The sequence below is a fragment of the Sus scrofa genome, chromosome 15, assembly GCF_000003025.6.
Source record: "Sus scrofa isolate TJ Tabasco breed Duroc chromosome 15, Sscrofa11.1, whole genome shotgun sequence".
In the NCBI taxonomy this organism is placed as follows: domain Eukaryota; kingdom Metazoa; phylum Chordata; class Mammalia; order Artiodactyla; family Suidae; genus Sus; species Sus scrofa.
In genome coordinates this window covers 124,312,167-124,332,916 of record NC_010457.5, presented here as the reverse complement: position 1 = coordinate 124,332,916, position 20,750 = coordinate 124,312,167, and the positions used below count along the sequence as shown (strand labels likewise).

Genomic DNA, 20,750 nt, shown 5'->3' with positions numbered 1-20,750 from the left:
GTGGCTGCTGCGGGGTGGGTTCAATCCCTGGCCTGGGAATTTCCACATGCCATGGGCATAGCCAAAAAAAAAAAAAAATTTTTTTAAAGATAACACTGTCCTTTATTCATGAAACCTAATTGTCCATAAACAGTAAAACTGATAAATAGGTTGTCATATATTCCCACAATGGATATTACATGGTATGAAAAATGTACGTCCTGTATGATGCCATTTACGAGAAGTTCAAGAAGAGATGAAACTATGCCATGATGATGGAGGTAACCAGTGTGTTTTCTGGGGGTGAGAGTGGGATTGACTAGCAGGAGCCTGAGGGGGTTCTTCAAGGTTCTGGAATTACTTTATATCTTCCCCTGGGCAAAAGTTACAGGGATACGGATGATCAAATTCATCAAATTGTCCATTTAATGTCTCTGCACTTATTCTAGCAAAGTTACATTTATAATAAAGAAAATGGACAAAAAGAGGGTAACGAAGGCTGACAATGGTCTAGCAGTCTTTGATTTCTGTTTGGGACAATAATTGAGCTACGTTTTCCAAAACACAATTTGGCAATTAGTGCAGCGAGCTCTGAAATAAGCTTCTCTTGTGGTCTCGGGAGATAATTGAAGATTTAAGCTGGAGTTCAAGTACTGTGAACTGGAGATGGGCACTTGCCATCTGCCTCTACAAGGACTGAATCATGAGCCACTGCAGCTGCCGACCTTCGATGTCCCCTCAAAGAGGTCACGGTGGAGATCCTGAGTGAGGCGCTTTGTGCTCTGGGAAAAACTGGCAGAACAGGTCTGCAGAGAGTTTGCTATTTTCAGGAGAAGATTTCAGGAGCCCAAATCATGCATCTCCTCACATCTAGAAAAGCACTAAAATCCTTCATGATGACGTCTGCTCCTCGAGACTAGCGGTGACCTTCAGGAGACTAGCAGCTACCTTCTGCAAAACATATGCCTGACTGCATGCAGCTCCCCCCTTTACCAAAATCTCATCAATACTGACTTTACACTTTACCTCTCCAGTTTTTTTGTTGTTGCTGTTGCCCTTTTTTTTTTTTTTTAGGGCTCATAAAAAAAAAAGAGAGAAGTTCCCAGGCTAGGGTTAAATTGGAGCTACAGCTGCCAGCTATCCCATAGCTCACAGCAACACCGGATCCTTAACCCACTGACCAAGGCCAGGGATTAAACCCACATCCTCCTGGATACTAGATGGATTCGTTTCCACTGTGCCACAATGGGAACTCCCTCCGCTTGACCTCTTGGGAGCAGTTTCTCAGAGCCATCTGAGATGCTGCCTCCTGGAACATAGTCCTCATTTTGCCCCCAATAAAACTTACAGCTCTTACACTACACATTTTCTAAAGTCTATAGCATAAACAATAAAATGACCTAAATACATACTCTAAGAAATGGTTTTAAAAATTAAGTTACAATCACATGATAAACTACAATACAACTACTAAATGATATAATTAAAGAATATTCAGCAATGTGGGGAAATGCTTATGCTATGAGTGAAAAAAGCTGAACCCAATATTATGTGTACAGAGGAGGTGTATAACTGAAATGCTCTGTATGTTCATAAAAATGAAAAGAAGCAATACTCTACAAGGTTAATATTTTTCTCTGGGTTGCCAAAATAGGACAGGATTTTGTTCTCTTCTTTATACTTATTGTTGGCTCCCATTATTTCTAAAGTAAACATGTATTCCTTTACTCTTTTAATAGTTGAAAAGCACCAAAATTAATTTCAAAATATTTGATCGCTTCCCAGTTGAAAAAAAAAAAAAATCAAAAGATCAAAATGCAGCAAGAAGGAAACAACAACTTCTAACAGGGCCTCCTTTCACTTGTCATGCTCTTAAAATCTTTGATGTTCTATCTCACGGCCACCTTTTAAGTCACCTTTTAAGAGGGGATTTTTTTTTTTAACTGCAAAAAAAAAAAAAAAGTTTCACTTATGCCCTTTTGCTACCAATTAAACCTCAGCCTCTCAGGTGCCCACATTTTACTCCCAGGAGCCTTATTCACCATCATCCCCTGTTCCTCCTACCCAGGAGGGGTCCCTGCTTTGAAGAACAGGTTCCCATAAAATTCTATGAGAACAAAGTTTTTGCCACTTTGAAAAATCAAAACATACCTGGAGATGACAAGAGAGGGCATTTCTCCTGCAGACATGTACCAAATACTTGGCATTAACCAAAGAAGGAGAGAATCTGGAGTTTCGTTTTGTATTGCTTTGTTTTATTTTGTGAAACAAAGAGATACGAAACTGTCAGGAGGCATTTGGATGCCTGGAGGCAATATTCAAAATAGTTCAAGGAAACCATTATTCCACCCCCACCTCAAGAATCCTAGCCCCACCCTTCAAGATCTCAGGTGTTAACGCCTTTCACCTTTGGATTCCAGCCACCCTGGCCCACGCCCAAGGATTTTTTTCTTTGTTTGTGAAACATTTAGCTAATTAGTCCACACTGTGTCAGCAGGAGTGAGGGGGGTGGGGTAAAAGTGGTTCGTGGTCTTGATTTTTCAGTACCAAATTTTCTTAAAAATGGGGAAAGCATCTCATCAGGCAAGAATTTTAAAGACCAGTGGATGCCCCAATTTTAGCATTTCCACAGATTTCTAACACAGATAGGAGCATTCGAAATGTGTTGCCAGGAAACTGGCAGTGTTTTCTCCCTGGAAAAGTGTGTGCCAAGAAAAATGCAAGAATGCCTTTGCTCAAGACCTAATTCTTATCAGGACAACAGAGGATTTACTCATTAACTGTACCCACAGAAATGAAAGTGTTTTATTAAAATTTGAAAATTTCAAACATCTTAATTATAAGTCAAGAGAGTTAAAATTAAATTAGGCTTGCCTTGGACAGCCTTCCTAAAATACAATTATTTAATCACATTTTCAAAGTTGACAGGTGTTTCACTATCACCAACTCTTAGTGATACCTGAACTCCCTTCACAGGGTTCAACAGAGGAAAGGAAACCAATAAAAAAAAAAAAAAAAGTTATTCATTAATCAAAACCCTTCATCAGTTTCCTGGATAAAAAGGGAGGAGCCAACACTGGGGGGGGGGGACAAAAACCATTAAGCTGAAAGAAGACACAATCAGGTAACGTGGTCAGGGATAAAATCACCCTTGCTGTGACAGAAGAGAGCAGGTGATCACATTTCTGCCAAGAAAGAAAAGGCTGAGTTTAGCACATCCTTACATATGCTGTTCAACAGTGTTAAGTACTTGCCTTGTTCCAGGCCCGCATTAGACCCTGGAGATGCGTAAGTGAGGAAGGGGAGTTTGGCCCAGCTCCCCAGCTCCCCCATTCCCAACTTCACACAAAGGCTAGAACTAATGGTCTAATGGCAGTCATGTGCAAGTCCTCAGAGCAGCAGAGACCACCATGTTCCGGTTGCAGGAAGAGACCCATTCAGGTCCCCTCCAGTGAGAGGAGCTGTCACATCACTTCTCAGAAGAAAATCTGCCAGCAGCCAGGCAGCCCCATCCCCTTCCCGACCCAGAGTCATTCTGTCCCAGAGGCCAACAGTCCCTCTAGCACCTCCCCACTCAGAAGTGGCGTCTACCACTTCTGTGGCTCAGCAAAAAAATGAATCTGTGGATCAGCAGAAACGAATCTGACTAGCATCCATGAGGATGAGGGTTTGAGCCCTGGCCTCCCTTAGCGGGTTAAGGATCCATCATGGTGGGAGCTGTGGTATAGGTCAGAGACTCGGCTTGGATCCTGGGTTGCTGTGGATGTGGTGTAGGCCAGCAGCTGTAGCTCTGATTGGACCTCTAGCCTGGGAACCTCCATATGCTGCAGGTGCAAAAGACTAAAAAAAAAGAGGTGGCGTCTACTGCTCAAGACTTGGCTTCTTTCCCTACTTGATGTTTTCCTTCTGCTGTTACCACCCACTGCTGCAGACTTTCTGCTCTGCTCCCTACTGTGGGCATTTGCCTTCCTAGGGCTTCCTCTGTCTCAAGGCTTCTGTCCTCCTCCTCCTCTTTGAAGTCCATTATCACGCTACCATTTCTGTCCCAACATTTGGGCCTTCCATTCAGACTCCCTAAGAGAGCAATCTGGTTGGGTCTGTTAGTCACTCTCCATTAGGCAATATCCCCATTAGGTGAGGCTCTCAAGCAGGGCCATTTCATAAGATGCTCACCCACCTGGAGAGGTTGCCTGACTCAAGGGCTGATCCCTGATCTAATCAGCATGTAGCCATAATGACCAGATCCTATGATTTAAAACATGGCAACCATTTGTGGTTTCTTTCCTCCTAAGGCATTTGTGAGTAAAGGAGACAAAGTATCACCAAGAACCGATGCTAAGGCTTGATTTCATGTTAGTTCCATATTTGCTGCTGTTTGAATATGACACCGCCATTTCTAACCAGGGCTCCCTCAGGACCCCCACATGGGCCTTGCCATTCAATCCCACAGTCTTTCCCACTAAGCACGGCAACACCCCGAGAACCCTCATCATCGTGAACAAGTTGAAAATTCTGATTTGGCACATGGGATGAAACTGATTTGCCTGCCCTTGCACACGCACGCACATGCACATACACACACACCCCTCGTCTATACGATGAAGCTCATACTCTGCAGGGAGCCACATTAAAGCTTCGGCTTGAAACTTTGGCTCTGGCCCAACACTCCAGCCAGTATAACAACCCCAATTTCTTTGCACAACGTGCACAGGATGCTCTCCATTTGTCCTTCCAGATCCATGCTCCCTATTTCTCCAGCGAGGCTCACCTTCACAGACTGCATCAGCCAGGCTCCCAAGCTCCCTGGCTTCTGACCGAATTTAGAGCAAAGAAGCACTGACAGGTATGAGAGGGCCTACAGAGAATGGGTTTAAGATATATTTCCCATTTCCTCTCACTTGGTTTTGGTTGGCTCTCTATTCAAAGCCTCAGTTCCAATCAGGGGCATCCCTCTGTCCGCTGAGCTCTTATTGCGTCTGGGGTTACCGAAGCGCTGTCTTCTCCCCTAGCCCTTGTAGGCTGTGCAGCTGTTCCAAGATGCTTCATCTTATGCTTTTTCCAACCCTGCCTACACCTTTGTAAACAATCCCATCTTTGAACATCTTTCAATTACCCATCTCCCCCTTAATTTTTTTTTTAACAGCCACACCTGTGGCATATGGAGGTTTCCGGGCTAGGGGTCCAATCAGAGCTGCAGCTGAGGCCTATGCTACAGCCATGGATACGGGCTGCATCTGCAACCTATGGCGCAGCTTGCGACAATGCCAGATACTCACCCAATGAGCGAGGCCAGGGAACGAATCTGCATCCTCACAAAGACAATGTCGAGTCCTTAACCTGCTGAGCCACAATGGGAACTCCAAAATGTTTTTAAATAGGTTTCATTTTTAGAACAGTTTTCAATTCACAGAAAAATGTAGAACATAGAACAAAGAGTTCCCATATATTCCATAATCTGCCCATATAGGCTGCAGCCGCTTTCCCCATCTTTAACCTCTTAATCGTGTGATATACCAGTTATAACACTAATGCAGTATTTTTAACGAAGGTCCATGTTTTATTCAGACTTCCTTAGAAATGTTCTTTTTTCTGTTCTGGAGTCCCGTCCAGGACTCCACAATCACATGTCGTCACTGTGTCTCCTTAGGTTTCTCCTCTTGGCCATGAGAGTTTCTCAGACTTTCCTTGTGATTGATGACTCGGACAGTTTTGAAGAGTTCAGGTGCTTTGCATAATGTCCCTGACCTGAGATCTGTCTGATGTCTTTCTCATGACTAGACTGAGGGTATGGGCTTGTGGGAAGAAGAGCACGGAGGTGACATGCCATTTTCAACATGTATCAAGAGTGCATCGGAGTTCCCATCATGGAGCAGCAGTAATGAACCCAACTAGGTTCCATGAGGATGAGGGGTCAATCCCTGGCCTCGCTTAGCGGGTTAAGGATCTGATGTTGCATCGTGCTGCGGTATAGGTCTCAAATGTGGCTAGGATCTAGCACTGCTGGGGTTGTGGTGTAGGCTGGCAGCTGCAGCTCCGATTGGACCCCTAGCCTGGGAACTTCCAGATGCCACACCTGTGGCCCTAAAAAGACACACACACACAAAAAGTGTATATCTTGTCCATACACACCATGAGCACATACATCAAAATGACATTACTGCTGACATCAAACTTGATCATCTGGCTGAGGTGGTGCTCCTCAGGCTTCACCACTGTAAAATCATTCTTCCTTTTTTTTCTCTTCCTCTTTCTATGTTAGACTCTTTAAAAGGAAGTCACTATGTGCAGCCCACACTTAAGGAAAGGGACGTTACGCTTTCTCTCCCTGAAGTGGAGTAGAGACTAGGTTATTTCTTTTCTCTTTCTCTTATTCTCTGTTTGTAAATTAAGGCAAAATACACAAAAAAAATTGCTACTGTCACCATTCTTAAGGGTTTCAATGACCCCTTATCAGTAGGCCATCTATCTTCTGCTGGGACCCCCCTATACCCAAGTTGAGCTTGTCACCATTCATCAAAAATAACAATGTGTCTTTATAGTTTATTACATGAGGTTTCCAAGTAAAGAAAAGAGATTCTAACATTGTCACCTATTTGACTTCTACTGCTCTTTAAACCTGGACTCAAGAGGGATGGGCTCCCATAGAAATCACCATTACTCCTGCTACTGTTTCCCTGAGAACATATTTCTCCTTCTATTCTACCTTGTGTTGCATTGCACCATTTTCTTGGTGGTTTTCCCAGGGCAGGAACTAAATCTTATTTATCTTTGCATCTTTAAGGCTGAGGACTGTCCCAGAAACACATTAGCTGATCAATAAATATAAGCTGGAAATAAGGGAAGCAAAGACAAGGTAGAAGCAGAAGTGGCCTATTTTCTACAAAGAGTAAAGTTAAAAGAGTTAACCCCTAAGATTGGTGAGAGCACAGGAAAACCTGTATTCCTAGTTTTCCATGCCTCCACCCTTTCTGTTGGGCAATTTGGTAATATCTATTAAAAGCCATATCATATGCATATTTCTACCCAGCAATTACAAGTCAGGAAACTAAATTGAGAAGACAATCAAAGACAAACGTCGATCTTGGCAATGACTTTTTGGACTTGAAACCCAAAGTAGAGGCAACAAAAGCAAAAATAAACAAGTGGGACTACATTAAACGAAGGCTTCTGGCATAGCAAAGGACATCATCAATAAAATAAAAAGACAGCCTAACCAAATGGAAGAAAGTAATTGCAAACCATATATCTGATCAGAGGTTAATATCAAAATGTATAAAGAACTGATGCAACTCAATAAAAAAAACCCCAAACAATCTGATTTTAAAATGGGCAGAAGAACTGAATAGACATCTTTCCAAAGACATACAGAGGGCCAACAAGCACATGAAAAGATGCTTAACATCAGGAAAATGCACATCAAAACCACAATGAGATATCACCTCACATCTGTCAGAAGAGCTATTATCAAAAAGACAGGAAATAGGTGTTGGTGAAGATGTGAAGAAAAGGGAACCCTTGTACACCGTTGATGGGAATGTAAATTGGTGCAGCCACTATGGAAAACAGTATGGAGGTTCCTCAAAAAACTGAAACTAGGGAGTTCCCATTGGGCGCAGCAGAAACAAATCCGTTTAGGAACCAGGAGGTTGTGGGTTCGATCCCTGGCCTCGCTCAGTGGGTTAAGGGTCTGGCATTGCCCTGAGCTATGGCATAGGCTGGCAGCTGTAGCTCCAATTCAACCCCTAGCCCGGGAACTTCCATATGCCACGGGTGCAGCTCTAAAATGATACAAGACAAAAAAAAAAAAAAATTAAAAATAGAATTACCATATGATCCAGCAATTCTATCCTGGGTATTTATCTAAAGAAAATGAAAACATTAAAAGACATATGCCTCTCCATGTTCACTACAGAATTATTTACAATAGCTAAAACATGGCAGCAACTTAAGTGCCCATTGACAGATAAAAGAATAAAGAAGAGGTGGTGTGTGTGTGTGTATATAATATTCCATTGTGTGTTATGTATGGGTACATATATTATGTTAAGTGAAATAAAGATAAATAATGTATGACCTCACTTACATGTGGAATCTAAAAAACAACAACAGAACTTAACTCATTGATATAGAGAAGAGATTTGTGGTTGCCAGAGGGGGGAGGTTGTGGGGGGGAGGCACGGACCATTGCGCAAAAGGGATGAAGATGTCAAAAGATACAAACTTCCAGTTGTAAAATAAAAAAGTCATTGAGATGTAATGTACAGAGTGATAACTATAGTTAATACTGTATTGTATATCTGAACGTTGCTAAAAGAATAGATCTCAAAAGTTCTGATCCCAAGAAAAATAACTGTTAACTATGTGTGGTGATGGATGTTAACTAGACTTATTCACAATACATGCAAATATTGAATCATGCTGTACACTTGAAACTAATGTTATATGTCAATTATATCTGGCGTTGCCATGAACTTTGGTGTAGACGGCAGGTGCAGCTTGGATCCTGCATTGCTATGGTTGTGGTGTAGGCCGGCAGCTGCAGCTCCAATTTGACCCCTAGCCTGGGAACTTACATATGGCTCAGGTGCGGTCCTAACAGGGAAAAAAAAAGAAAAAGAACAACCGGAGAATCCATCTAAAGATAATCAAAACTTGAAGGATGATCTGTTGGCCAGTTTAAATATAATCCAGCCACAATGTCAACAGCTACCATAACTGCTGTTTCTGACCATCACCATCCTTGTACTGAACACACGAAGGGGTGGTAGGTCCCAGAGGAAGAGAATTCAGAGTTTCCCAGTTCTGTTTGCCAGCTTCTCTGGCGCCCCACTTCTGACCTGGATTCTGAATATTGCTGTTTTTTTTTTTTTTTTTTTCCCAGGGCCATACCCACGGCATATAGAAGTTCCCAGGCTAGGGGTTTAATTGAAGTGTAGCTTCTGGCCTACGCCACAGCCACAGCCACACCAGATCTAAGCCACACCTGTGACCTACACCACAGCTCACAGCAATGCTGGATCCTTAATCCACTGACGGAGGCCAGGGATTGAACCTGTGTCTTTAAGGATACTAGTTGGATTCGTGACCACTGAGCCACGACAGGAACTCCTGTTTTATTTTTAAAGCTTCTCTTACTGCTTATACTGTACAGCCACAGTTGAAAACTCATGGTTCCATTCCACTCTGCTTATATTGCACATGGGACAACAGAGACCCAGAGAAGTTCAAAATGACACCAGGGCAGAGCTAGATCCAGGTCTTTCGATTCCTGGTTCTTTGCACTTTAGCAAGCCAGTAAAATCAAGGGTAGGGTTTTTACAGATTGATAGACTTTGGGGGCCCCAAATGTTTTAAGACAGACGTGAGGAAGGGCAAAGACTTCTAAAGACAACTTAACTTTTGATGCCCTTCCCAACCCAAGTTTAGAACTATGTCTGAATAAAAAGTATTTACAGGGCTGAGAGAGATTTGGAAAGTTTAATTATGATCTAACATAATGATGGAGAAAATCTAGAAAATCTAACACTGTTGAGTAAGTAAAGATGATAGAAATCAAAATGCCATTGTATCCAAGGCTGGCTTTACCCCAGGACAAACAAACATAATCCTGTCCAGGCCTTTGCACTCTAGCTCAGTCCTAGGCCTTCTGCCTCTTGCTCCTTGTGACTGCCAAGAATGTCCTTCTAGGGTTCTCCTTGCAAACCAGTTACCCTTGCAGACCAAAAGCAATAGCTCCTCTTTCCACCCAATCTCTTCCCTGCCCCCAACCAGTCCCAACACTGCACACTTTTCAATGAGACAGAGAAGATGAAGCCGCCAATTGTTTCACTGGAGGTGCATAGAGGAAAGAAGTTTAGACTTAAGAGTCATTGATCTGACTGTGCAATATCTGGAAAGTCCCCAACAGAGCTTTTAACTCTTCAGGACTCAAACTTGCTGTCTGTGACATGCAGGACTACAGAGGAATCTCTGAGGTTCAGTCTGACTTATTCAATGACAGCTTTGGGTGAGGCCAGCCCAGTCCAGCTTTGTAAACGATGTAGTTAATCTTTAAGCTAGCAGTGTGTGGTGTTATAGGAATGTGTAAAGGAAGGCCTTAGAATCATTTTCCTACTTGTCCTTATTTCAACCACTACAAGAAAGATAAAAAATAGGGGAGGTGAGAAAGATTAGATTTGTTATAAGCGAAAGTCACTCAAGGGTTGTGATGATGGTTGTATAACTATAAATATAATGAAATTCAACAATAAAAAAAATAAAGTCACTCAAGGGAAGAAAACAACTTCTCTATTGTTGGAAGGGTCTTAAATCAATACCCTGGTGCTGCCTGACTTCTAGGTCATATAGAAAGTTTTGATTTTCAATATTTATGCTTTGGTTTTTTAAAATGTTCAATGTCTTTTCTTTTTCTTTTTTTTTTTCTCTTTAAGACCACGGCATGTGGAAGGTCCCAGGTTAGGGGTCGAATTGGAGCTGCAGCTGCTAGCCTACACTACAGCCACAGCAATGCCAGATCTGAGCAGTATCTGGATTCTTAACTCACTGAGCAAGGCCAGGGATCGAACCTGCATCCTCACCAACATGATGTCAGGTTCTTAACCCGCTGAGCCACAAAGGGAACTCCCTAAATCTTCAATTTCTTATCCTGAATTTTTTTTTTCTTTTTTTAAAGTCTCCGCCCTTAATCAGAGACTTTTTTTTTTTTTTTTGTCCTTTTGCCTTTTCTAGGGCCACACCCACAACACATGGAGGTCACAGGCTAGGAGTCTAATCAGAGCTGTAGCTGCTGGCCTGTCAGAGCCACAGCAACACAGGGATTGGAGCCGCATCTGTGACCTACACCACAGCTCAGGGCAATGACAGATCCTTAACCCACTGAGCAAGGCCAGGATCAAACCCACAACCTCATGGTTCCTAGCCAGATTCGTTAACCACTGAGCCACCACGGGATCTCCTTATCCTGAATATTTAGCTCCCACTTTTTCATGACCTAGTGAATGAAGTGTGTGGTTCGGTGAAGAGGAACTTCCACCATTTGGCTCTACTGAAAGCCCAGTCTTTTCAACTAGCAAGAAAACACTTCCCTGCAAGAAAACCTGCTTGTTTTGCCTTTAAAGGGCAATTTTATATTGCAATCCACACTCATTTGTTTATGAAATTCACTAAGCTTCCGTGTACCAGGCCATGGGAAGAAAATAACAAGCATACTAAACAAGCTCCCTGCATTCTTAGAGCTTATCATCCACTGGAAGAGATGAGCAATAACCAGATACCCACACAAAGGTGTGCTTACTCAATGTGATAAATGCTGAATTGAAGAAACAAAGAGGAGTTCCTGCTGTGGTGCAGTGGGTTAGAAATCCAGCTGCAGCAACTTGGGTCTCTGCACAAGCATGGGTTCGATCCCCCCGCCTGGTGCAGTGGGTTAAAGGAATTGGCATTGCCACAGCTGTGGCACAGGTCACAGCTGCAGCTTGGATTCAATCCCTGACCCAGGAACTTCCATATGCCGTGGGTGCAGCCATTAAAAACAAGCATACAAACACACACACACACACAAAACCCACAAGGAGCACAAAGAACCTATGAAAGGAGTTCTGGAACGTGAGTGATGGTGTCTCTTGAGGAACCAACCTTTGAAACTGAGGGATAAGTGGGTGTTTATTTAGAGAAAGAAGGCCAGGCAGGCCAGACAAAGGCAGGAGGCCAAGAGGAAGAAAGGCTATACTGGAGAGAAGTTTTTCCAACTGCTCCCTTATGAGCCTATCAATTTTCTGAGGCAGGTATGCAATTGTTTTCTTTTGGGAATTCCACATGGACTTGCAAAATATTAATCTTTTCTAAGTCACTTGACATCAGCCCACCTTTAAGAACAGTAGCTCATCATTCATCAAGTGCACTCATCTTTTTTCCCCCATCATGCATCAATGTGATTTCTTACCATGAATTTTTAGCTCTCTCTCACCTTGGCATGATCTATAGTGGTGAGGTCATGTGCTAGATAGGACAGGAAGAGGCAAGCTTCCATCTGGTTCACTGAATATTAGGCTATTCAAGCATCAAGATGACACCTCTCTACAAAAAAAAAAGCTGCTCCTCTTGCTTTTAAAGGGCAAGAGGATCCTTTTCCAGAACTGCAAGTTACCTGACCAAGGGTAACAGAAAAACATGAGGGGGGAAAAATGAGCTAGTCTTCAGCTTCCTGAATGAGGGAAACCCAGGAGACCCTCGAGGCGAGAGCAAAGAATAGCATGCACATCTGCCTTGTGCGTGTGCAGAAAACACTGAGCAGCATTTCAGGCATGAGCCTGGTTCTTATCCCTTCCCTCTGCTCCATTTTAAAAAGAAGAGGAAGGGGGAAGGGGGAAGGGGCTCTCAAAGTCATCTAAAAGTTACCAGATATCATCCATCAGGTGGGTAGAGAAGGAACAATGAAAGGAGAAAAAAAAAATACTAGGAGGGAAGATTTCTCTGGAGTAGAACCTGTCTCCCACCCCCACCCTCTAGGTAAATCCTGCAGTTTAATGCCCACTATATCCCATTCTGCCGGAAGGCCAGGTTCTTCATGTTTCCTGTTACTAGATCTAGACATCTACATATAAATAAATGCCAACTTCCTGCCATCAAAACTTGTCGAAAAAAAAAAAAAAGTGGTTTCCTCCACCACCCCCACCCCCACGAGCTGGAATTAATACATTGCTTCAGTTTTCCTTTGCCACACTTTCTACCATCCTCTGGGGAAAAGGCCTCTTCTGGGGTGGGGGTGGGGTTCAGGGTATCTCACTGCCGCAGAGGGCCCCGCCTCCCAGGGGAGAGCCCTGAGCCCTGGCAGACAACAGCCCTGGCGCGATAGCATCTGCAGCCTGTCTGGTCCCTCCCGCCTGGAGTCCCTGTGCACTGCGACGACAACACGCTGGCTTCCCCAGAGCCGCAGTGGGTTGTATAACCACATTATGAACGCCTAGAGGAGAGCGCGGTGAGCTTCCCTCCTGAGAGTATCTGTTCAAAGTCACTGGTGTCAGTTAATAAGAGACCCACCAGGCAGGAGGGACCTCATGATTCTGCGGGGCAGAGGTAGAGAGAGAGCGAAAAGCTGTCTGGACATCATCACTGGCGGTAGGGGGTGGGGTCTGTAAACCTCTCCAGTGGCTGCATTTAAACCCAAGTTCTGTCCTTAGAGTTGGCGTTGTCGGACGCTGGAGCCCTGCTGCACCCCTGTAGTGCCCATCAAAGAATGGGGGATGCGGCGGAAGCCCAGAATCCCAGGGGAGAAGTCCTCAGAATCTCTCCCCAGGGAAGCCTCTCGTGAAAACGTCAAGGACGTCTCCACTCCTCTTCTCAATTATGTAACTCTTACACATTTGGGAGAACACACGTGAACCTAAATTTCATTATTTATGAAGGGAGAAAGTCTTTAAATAGGCTGCATTTAAAGCTCTGGGTGCATCCTAAGTCTGAAGAGACCTGGCTGCCACCTGGCAGCATTAGACGATGTCATCCTGGGGACTGAACCCCACAGCCCCCTTCCCAGGAACACACAGCGCGGGGAACAAGGTCGCCGCCCGGGATGCGGCCCTCTCGGCTGGGCAGGGTCAGCGCACGCCCATCCCCGGGTCGCGGAGTCGCCTGGACCAGCAAGTCTGCAGGCTGAGGAGCGAGCTGCCCCCTCCCCCGACCCTTATGATCACCTGGCCCGTGTTACCTGCGGGACCGCGACTCTCCGCAGCCCATTGGCCGGCTCCCCGGCGCCCTTGCCGTTGGCCGCGGGGAGATGCTCGAGCGCCGGCGCTCGCGCCGCGCCCTCCACGGGGTCCGCGCAGCTCTCGCCGAGGCCTTCCTCCGGTGCCGGGAAGAGCCCGCAGCGGCGCTGGAAGCGAGCAACGAGCTGCGAATCCTGCAGGCTCCTCAGCAGCTCGGCCATGGTGAGCCCGGAACCACGCGCCGCAGCCGCTGCTACCTGGTGCCCTCCACTCGCGCTCCCCCTCCAGCCCTAGCCCGAGATATTGCCTGGCCGGGCGCTCCGGATGGAGCGCGGGCGGGGCCCGGGGCGCCAGCCAACAGGTGCGCCGCTCGGGTCCTAGCGCCCGCCCCCACCGCGCCCAGGTGTTCGCCCCCACCTTGCGCAGGGCGTTTCGGTTCTCCTTTCCTCCTCCGCCGGCCGTGGCGGCCTCGGGCTGTCCCTGGCATCCGGCCCGCTCGGAACTGGGCGAAAGTGTACAGGTGTCTACACCGCTCCTCTCTGCGCCCCCCCCCCCGCGACTGGTGCAGAAGTACCGCCTAATGGGGAGCGGCCGAGCACGTGGGGGCCAGCACAGCTCCATACTGGCGTGCGCTGGCAGATCGCCTAGTGACCCTCCTTTCACTATTGACCTCAATGTGAGGACGGATTTCCCCTTCGGTTCCCGGCTATCCAGCCTGGAGTCCTGCCTTTGCCCACTTCTGGCAGGTGGAGCGAGCTCCCCGAGTTCTTGCCAAACTTTCCGTGATGCAACGTCTCCCCGCGGGCCCTATGTTCTTCCACCTTGCTTACGAAGCGAGCGGGGTTCAAAGTGGACCCTGAGTCATCCTCCCTGTTCCTGCGCTTACCCTTGTGAGTTGGCAACTGGGGAATGCTTTAGACAGGTGGAGAGGAAACGCTATTCTTTCTTTTCCGCATTAAGATGGTGCCTTCTGCCGCCCCACCCCCACCCCGCCCCGCTTCTAGAACTTTAGACCCAAAGATAACTAGGTGTTGAAAGATGGGGAGGAGGAGTCGTCTTCTCCCCGCACCTGCATCTGTTTTAGGGATCTCAGCAAAACGGCAAAGAAAACATCCTGCGGGGCGACCTTGGTTTTCCCTCCTCCTGAATCTTCTAGGGGCACTGAAATCTGAGCGAAGCCCTCTCCGCTTCCTCACAGGGAGTGAAAGGCAAAGCCAAATTAGGCCCAGCTGACCAGCCTGCAAGGAAAATGCAATTCAATCCTTCTGTCTTGGATTTGCAGCAAGGCTGAGCATTTCCTGGTAGCCCAGCGCAAAGCCTCGGCGAAGTATTTGGTAGCACAAATGACGGTGGAGGAGCACCTGTCACGACCTTGTGTCAGGCCATTAAGTCTGGATGCAGCTTTCAAGGATGACTTGGTCTCCCTATGCCTGAGTTTCTGCTCTCCTTTGCCGTCCTGCCTGGACAAGCAAGATCAAGGTGGCTGGGAGAGCAGGCTGAGAGAGCAATGAAACTCTTGGGAAATATTTTCTACCTAACTTAGGAAGAAGCACAGCTGCTGTCCCAATCCAGCTGTGTCCCACACAGAGATGTTCAATTAGAAGCAGAAGGTTCCTCTCCCCAGTGTTGCTCTCGTTTACAGCCACTGGGACCAAACCCTGTGGTTTAGTTTTAGAAGCTGGAATGGTAGTGGTTTAGGACTTATTCTTTTCGTGTGTTAAATGTGTTCTCCCATTGAAGACATCTGAGTAATGTATCTCCCGAGTTCAATTTTCCTTTCTCCCAATTAGGAAAAAGAGGCAAAGCCAAACACAGCACATGGAGCAGAAGGCCAAAAAATTGCTTATTCAGACAATGCATTTCATCCCCAGGTACTGACTCCAGCTTCCAGTGGCTTGTGATTAAACTGTGTGCCTCAGTTTCCTCCTGTGATGAAATGATAATCCTCCCTTCCTGTCATTCTTATAAGGTTGTTGTGTGGGGTGGTCTCTGGCTTGTGGCACCCCCACTCTAAACTTTCTCAGTTGTCACGGGCTGTGCCTATGTGACTCTCTCTGCCCAAATTTCCCTTATAGGGACACCAGACACTGGATTAGGGCCCATTCTAATCCAGTCTGACCTCATCTTAACATGATTACATCTGCAAAATGTCTATTTCCAAATAAGGCCACATTCATGGGTTCTGGGTGGACATCAATGTGGGGGGAACACTACTCAACTCAGTACAACCACTTACTCTGTGCCAGCCATGTGCTCAGTACTTTCATACACAACTATTTTAATCACGTTTTATCCTCCCAGCAGCCCTCTAAAGTAACCACTCATCCTTCATGTGTTTGACGATACGTGCATTTACTAGTGTCAGACACTATTCTAGGTCTAGGAATACATCAGTTAAAAAAAAAGAGAGACCCTGGATCATTGAACTTATATTTTCGCAGAGGGATGGCTAATACAAAAATAAAAACTGTACCTTTAGGGAGTGATAAAAGCTATGGTGGGGTAGGGGGAAGACATTCAGGTAAGATGTTTACCTCCAAGAAGAGAATATTTGTGCAGAGACCTGAAAAAAAAAAGGTCTCTACCCTATCAAGATCAGGAGAAAGAACATTCCAGACAGAGGAAACAGGTCTAAAGCAGCTGTAAAGGCCTTGAGGCAGCCCAAGCTCAGAGTGTTAGAGAAACCACATGGGGGACCAGCCTGGCTGGAGAGGCTTGAGTTCAGGGATTGCTTGGAAGAGGTGGGCAGAGGCAAGATCAAGTAGGGCCATCTGGGCTGTAATATGGACTGACACTCCCACTTGAGAGATAAGAAAACTGAGGCTCAGACATGGGAAATTTGCCCAAAGCCACACAAGCAAGCGGCAGAAGGATTCAACTCAGGGCTTTATGACTCCAAAACGTATTCTTTCTGTTACTAAATCATATTCTATCCCTGGAATTTATATTTACTCTTTTTTTTAAATGAATGTATTTATTTATCATCTTTTTTTTTTTTTTTTTTTTTTTTTTTTGCCTTTTAGGGCCACATCCTCGGTATATGGAAGTCCCCAGGCTAGGGGTCATGTTGGAACTGTAGTTGCCAGCCTACACCACAGCCACAGCAATGCCTGATCCTTAACCCACTGAGCAAGGCCAAGGATTGAACCCACATCTTTATGGATATTGGTCAGGGTAGTTCCCACTGAGCCACAAAATGGGAATTCCTGTCTTTGCTCTTTACTTTTATATTGAAAAGTATTCCCAGAGTGTACTGAGTGCTCAATAAATAATTTCTCAGTGAATGTTGTTGTTGTAGACTAAGATTAAAACTTCAGTTTTTAGAGCTTTGGAGTTTAGGGCTCACTTGCAAGTTGTTGCCTGTAAATTCTACAGCCTTCAAAGGCAAGCAGCTTTATCTGTTTTTTAGAGGAGAAAACTAGGGCTCTGTGATGTGAAGTGATTTTTTTTCCCAAAGTTACAACATGTATTGGATACAGTTTGCAGGGTCTGCCAAGTCACACACACGGCTCTTATGCGAGAATGTCCTTCCTCCTTCACCCACCATCTACCCAGGGGATGGTGGAGGAGATTGGCAGCCGTGTTTGAGCCACGTGACCTGGCCCTGTGGCTGAAGCTAATTGGCCCTGGGCTGAACACCACTTGCCCACATTTAGGATAATCAAATGCCTTCTCTTCAAGCATTTGAATTCATAGACTCTAGTCAGTATCTATGGAGTGAGGAGAAGAAAATTCAAAAGCAGGAGAACACCTTATCTGTGGGGCAGATAAGTGGTCTCGTTGCTGTGTGCTAGCAAGGGAGAAATAAAGCAGACAAACAGGGAAGTCAGGCAAGGCCAGCCACTTACAGCTCCTGAAAGACAGCTCCACAAAGCCTCGTCCAGTCATTGTGAAGGTCCACCTAGCCTGCCTTCCTGAACTACCCCAGAATCCTTGGTACCAAGTCCCCCATTTCTGCTACTTGTGGCGTGAAGGGTCCTAACTCAAGACAGCCAGTAATTGGCAGGACATGGAAACTAAGCAGCATCCCACATTCCCTTCACCAGCGGCAAAGGGCTACCCAAGCTCCACCTACCTCTGGCTGCAGGAGGCTTTCTTCGCGCTGCCATGGAAACTACCAATTCCTGCCCCCCCCCCAGGGTGCTGTCAAGGGCTTCAGAGTACTGGCTTCCTGAGAGATTCTGAAGCATAGTCAATCTGACAATACTTCACATGATGGGAGTTCCCTGGTTGTTCAGCAGCTTAAGGATTGCGAGGTGTCATTGCTGCGGCTCCCGTCGGTGCTGTGGTGCTGGTTGGGGAACTTCTGTATGCAGGGCCAAAAAAAAAAAAAAAAAAAAAAATCACCTTGTGAATCAAATTCTTCCTGGGCTTAGCTGGAAATCTAGTCACTTTATATGGGAAAGTCATTCTGAGAGCCAAACTTTTCGGCACATAACTCTTTCAAAATTTACAGATGTTTATAAAAAGAATGCCAGTAACCAAATTCATATATATATATATTTGGTTACTGGCATTCTTTTTTTTAAATGCTAATTTATATCTTTGCACATATATTACATAAAGTACCTGAGGATTAATAGTCTTGACCGGTTAGAGACATGTTTGTTGACAAACTGATCAAAGCCCTAGGCTCCGTGGACTACTCAGGTGGCTGAAATTTTGAAAGGTAAAGCATGGAACTCACCTTGCGTTGTTCAGGGTACAATCCCTTTCTGTTCTTTAATTAATGAAAAACAATTCTTCTATTTAGACATTTTCAATAAATCATCACACATTTTTCTTGGTGGGGAGGGCACTCTTCTGGCTGGGAGAAGTTTCAGCTTTAAACCCGGCTTTAAAAGAAATCAGTTACTGGTGATGTTCCTATAAACTGGGAAACAGAAAAAGGGAAGGCTGTAAGTAGAAAGACTCGGAGTCTTGAATTTCCTGCAGCAAACAGTCAAGGCATGGTCCAGTCTGCACGTTTTCACAATCATGAATATTGATTAAGAGCTTGATTTCAGCCAGTACTTCTTGGTTTGAATCCAGTTGCATCAAACCATATGAGACAAAATAATGGTCTCCAATGAGTTTTGATGGATTTTGACCACTTTATGCGGAAGACTGTAGAGTTTAGCATGCTCTACCTAACTAAAGAACTTGGGGGAAGGGAGATACCTCGTGTCAACCAATATTAAAACTCAGTCCTCTTTGGTCTAGTCATTGATAAAATATCAAATATCTAAAAGAGAAACAAGAACAGTTTCTTCCAATTCCATCACACATTGGGATTGCTCAAGCTCAGATAGACAAAGAAAATATATTTGACTCTTCGCAAGTGTTCTCTTAGAGGTGCTTTTTGCTTTTTTTTTTTTTTTTTTTTTTTTTTTTGGCCAGGACCCAGCATGCAGAAGTTCTCAGGCTAGGGATCAAACCTGCACCACAGCAGTAACCATGCTGGATCCTTTAACTTCAAGGCTGCCAGCGAACTCCAGATGGTCATTTTTATTCCTAAAGAATATTCCCTATTAATGTCACTCAGTCCTTTCCAATAATCAGTTTCCTGGATATTTTTATAATATGATTCATTTTACAAAATCAGTTAACGTAACACTTTCCGGAATTCCCATCTGGCCAGCAGTAACAAACCTGCTAGCATCCATGAGGATGCAGGTTCCATTCCTGGACTTGCCCAGTGGGTTAAGGATCCAGCATTGCCATGAGCTGTGGTTTAGGTCGAAGATATGGCTCAGAGACTAAGTTACTGTGGTTGTAGCGTAGGCTAGTAGCTACAGCTCCAATTCAACCCCTAGCCTGGGAACTTCCATATGCCGAGGATGTGGCCCTAAAAAAATCAAAAACAAAAACAAAAACACTTTCCAAGACTGGGTTTATTATGTAGATGTGGATAAAAATTTGGGGAGTTCCCGTCGTGGCGCAGTGGTTAACGAATCTGACTAGGAACCATGAGGTTGTGGGTTTGATCCCTGGCCTTGCTCAGTGGGTTAAGGACCCGGCGTTGCCGTGAGCTGTGGTGTAGGTTGCAGACGTGGCCCGGATCCCGCGTTGCTGTGGCTCTGGCATAGGCCGGTGGCTACAGCTCCGATTCGACCCCTAGCCTGGGAACCTCAATGTGCTGAGGGAGCGGCCCTCAAAAACGCAAAAAGACAAAAAAAAAATTGGGGTATCTATCCATAGAAAACCATGACTCAAAAAGACACGTGTACTCCAGTGTTCATTGCAGCAGTATATACAATAGCCAAGACATGGAAACAACCTAAATGTCCATGGACAGAGGAGTGGATAAAGAAGATGTGGTACATATACACAGTGGAATATTACTCAGCCATTAAAAGGAAAGAAATAATGGCATTTGGAGCAACATGGATGGACCTAGAAATTATCATGCTAAGTGAAGTCAGTCAGACAGTGAGATACCAACATCAAATACTATCACTTACATGCATAATCTAAAAAAAGGACACAATGAACTTCTTTGCAGAACAGATACTGACTCACAGACTTTGAAAAACTTGTGGTTTCCAAATGAGACAGGTTGGGGAGTGGGGGAGATGCACTGAGGGTTTGGGATAGAGATGCTATAAAATTTGGTTGAGATGATTGTTGTACAACTATGAATGTAATAAAATTCATTGTAATAAAAAAAATTCACAAAAATAAACGAAAACTAAAATTTTAAATTATCAAAAATTTAGAAACTCATTTACTTCGGAATAAGCTTCCAAATCTAAATGAAGCCTTTTTGGTTCTACTTTATGCATCTATTTAAGTTCATGAATCATCAACAAACTAAAGGTGGGTTAGAAAACTTCACAGATACTCATCTCCGATACACACTGTATAGTAAAGCAAGTCCCAGAAAAGTACAGAGCAATAGATATAACATGTTGCCATTTATATTTACAATATTGAAATACACATTTGTTCATGTGTGTGTATGTGCATATGTGTGCACACATACCAAGGAATAGAAAAAGATTTGGGGTCAAATCACTCATTTGCTAGTAGGTCTACCATCCTGACATGGAATAGGAGCCATGGGGAACTTTCAGTTTTTACTCTATGTAC

General features: G+C 44.8%; 1 protein-coding gene and 1 long non-coding RNA gene across 4 annotated transcripts in view; both read right to left on the bottom strand.

Annotated features, from left to right (window-relative positions):
* The window catches only part of SGPP2 (sphingosine-1-phosphate phosphatase 2), a 146,547-nt gene extending 129,939 nt beyond the window's left edge, over positions 1–16,608 (bottom strand). Inside the window, exon 1 of one of the 3 annotated variants that reach the window (XM_021074877.1) lies at positions 14,097–16,608. In XM_021074877.1, coding sequence (XP_020930536.1) covers positions 14,097–14,300 — 204 coding nt within the window. In that variant the 5' untranslated portion in view covers positions 14,301–16,608. Of the gene's footprint in view, positions 1–2,130; positions 3,677–13,681; positions 14,017–14,096 lie in introns of those variants that run through there. The other 2 variants (XM_021074876.1, XM_021074878.1) reach the window with 2 other exon arrangements.
* LOC110257055 overlaps positions 16,825–20,750 on the bottom strand; it is a 47,858-nt gene continuing 43,932 nt past the window's right edge. The window contains exons 2-3 of the long non-coding RNA XR_002339228.1: positions 18,367–18,552; positions 16,825–17,985 (exon numbers count right to left, since the gene is read on the bottom strand). This is a non-coding gene — a long non-coding RNA (uncharacterized LOC110257055). The remainder of the gene's footprint in view (positions 17,986–18,366; positions 18,553–20,750) is intronic.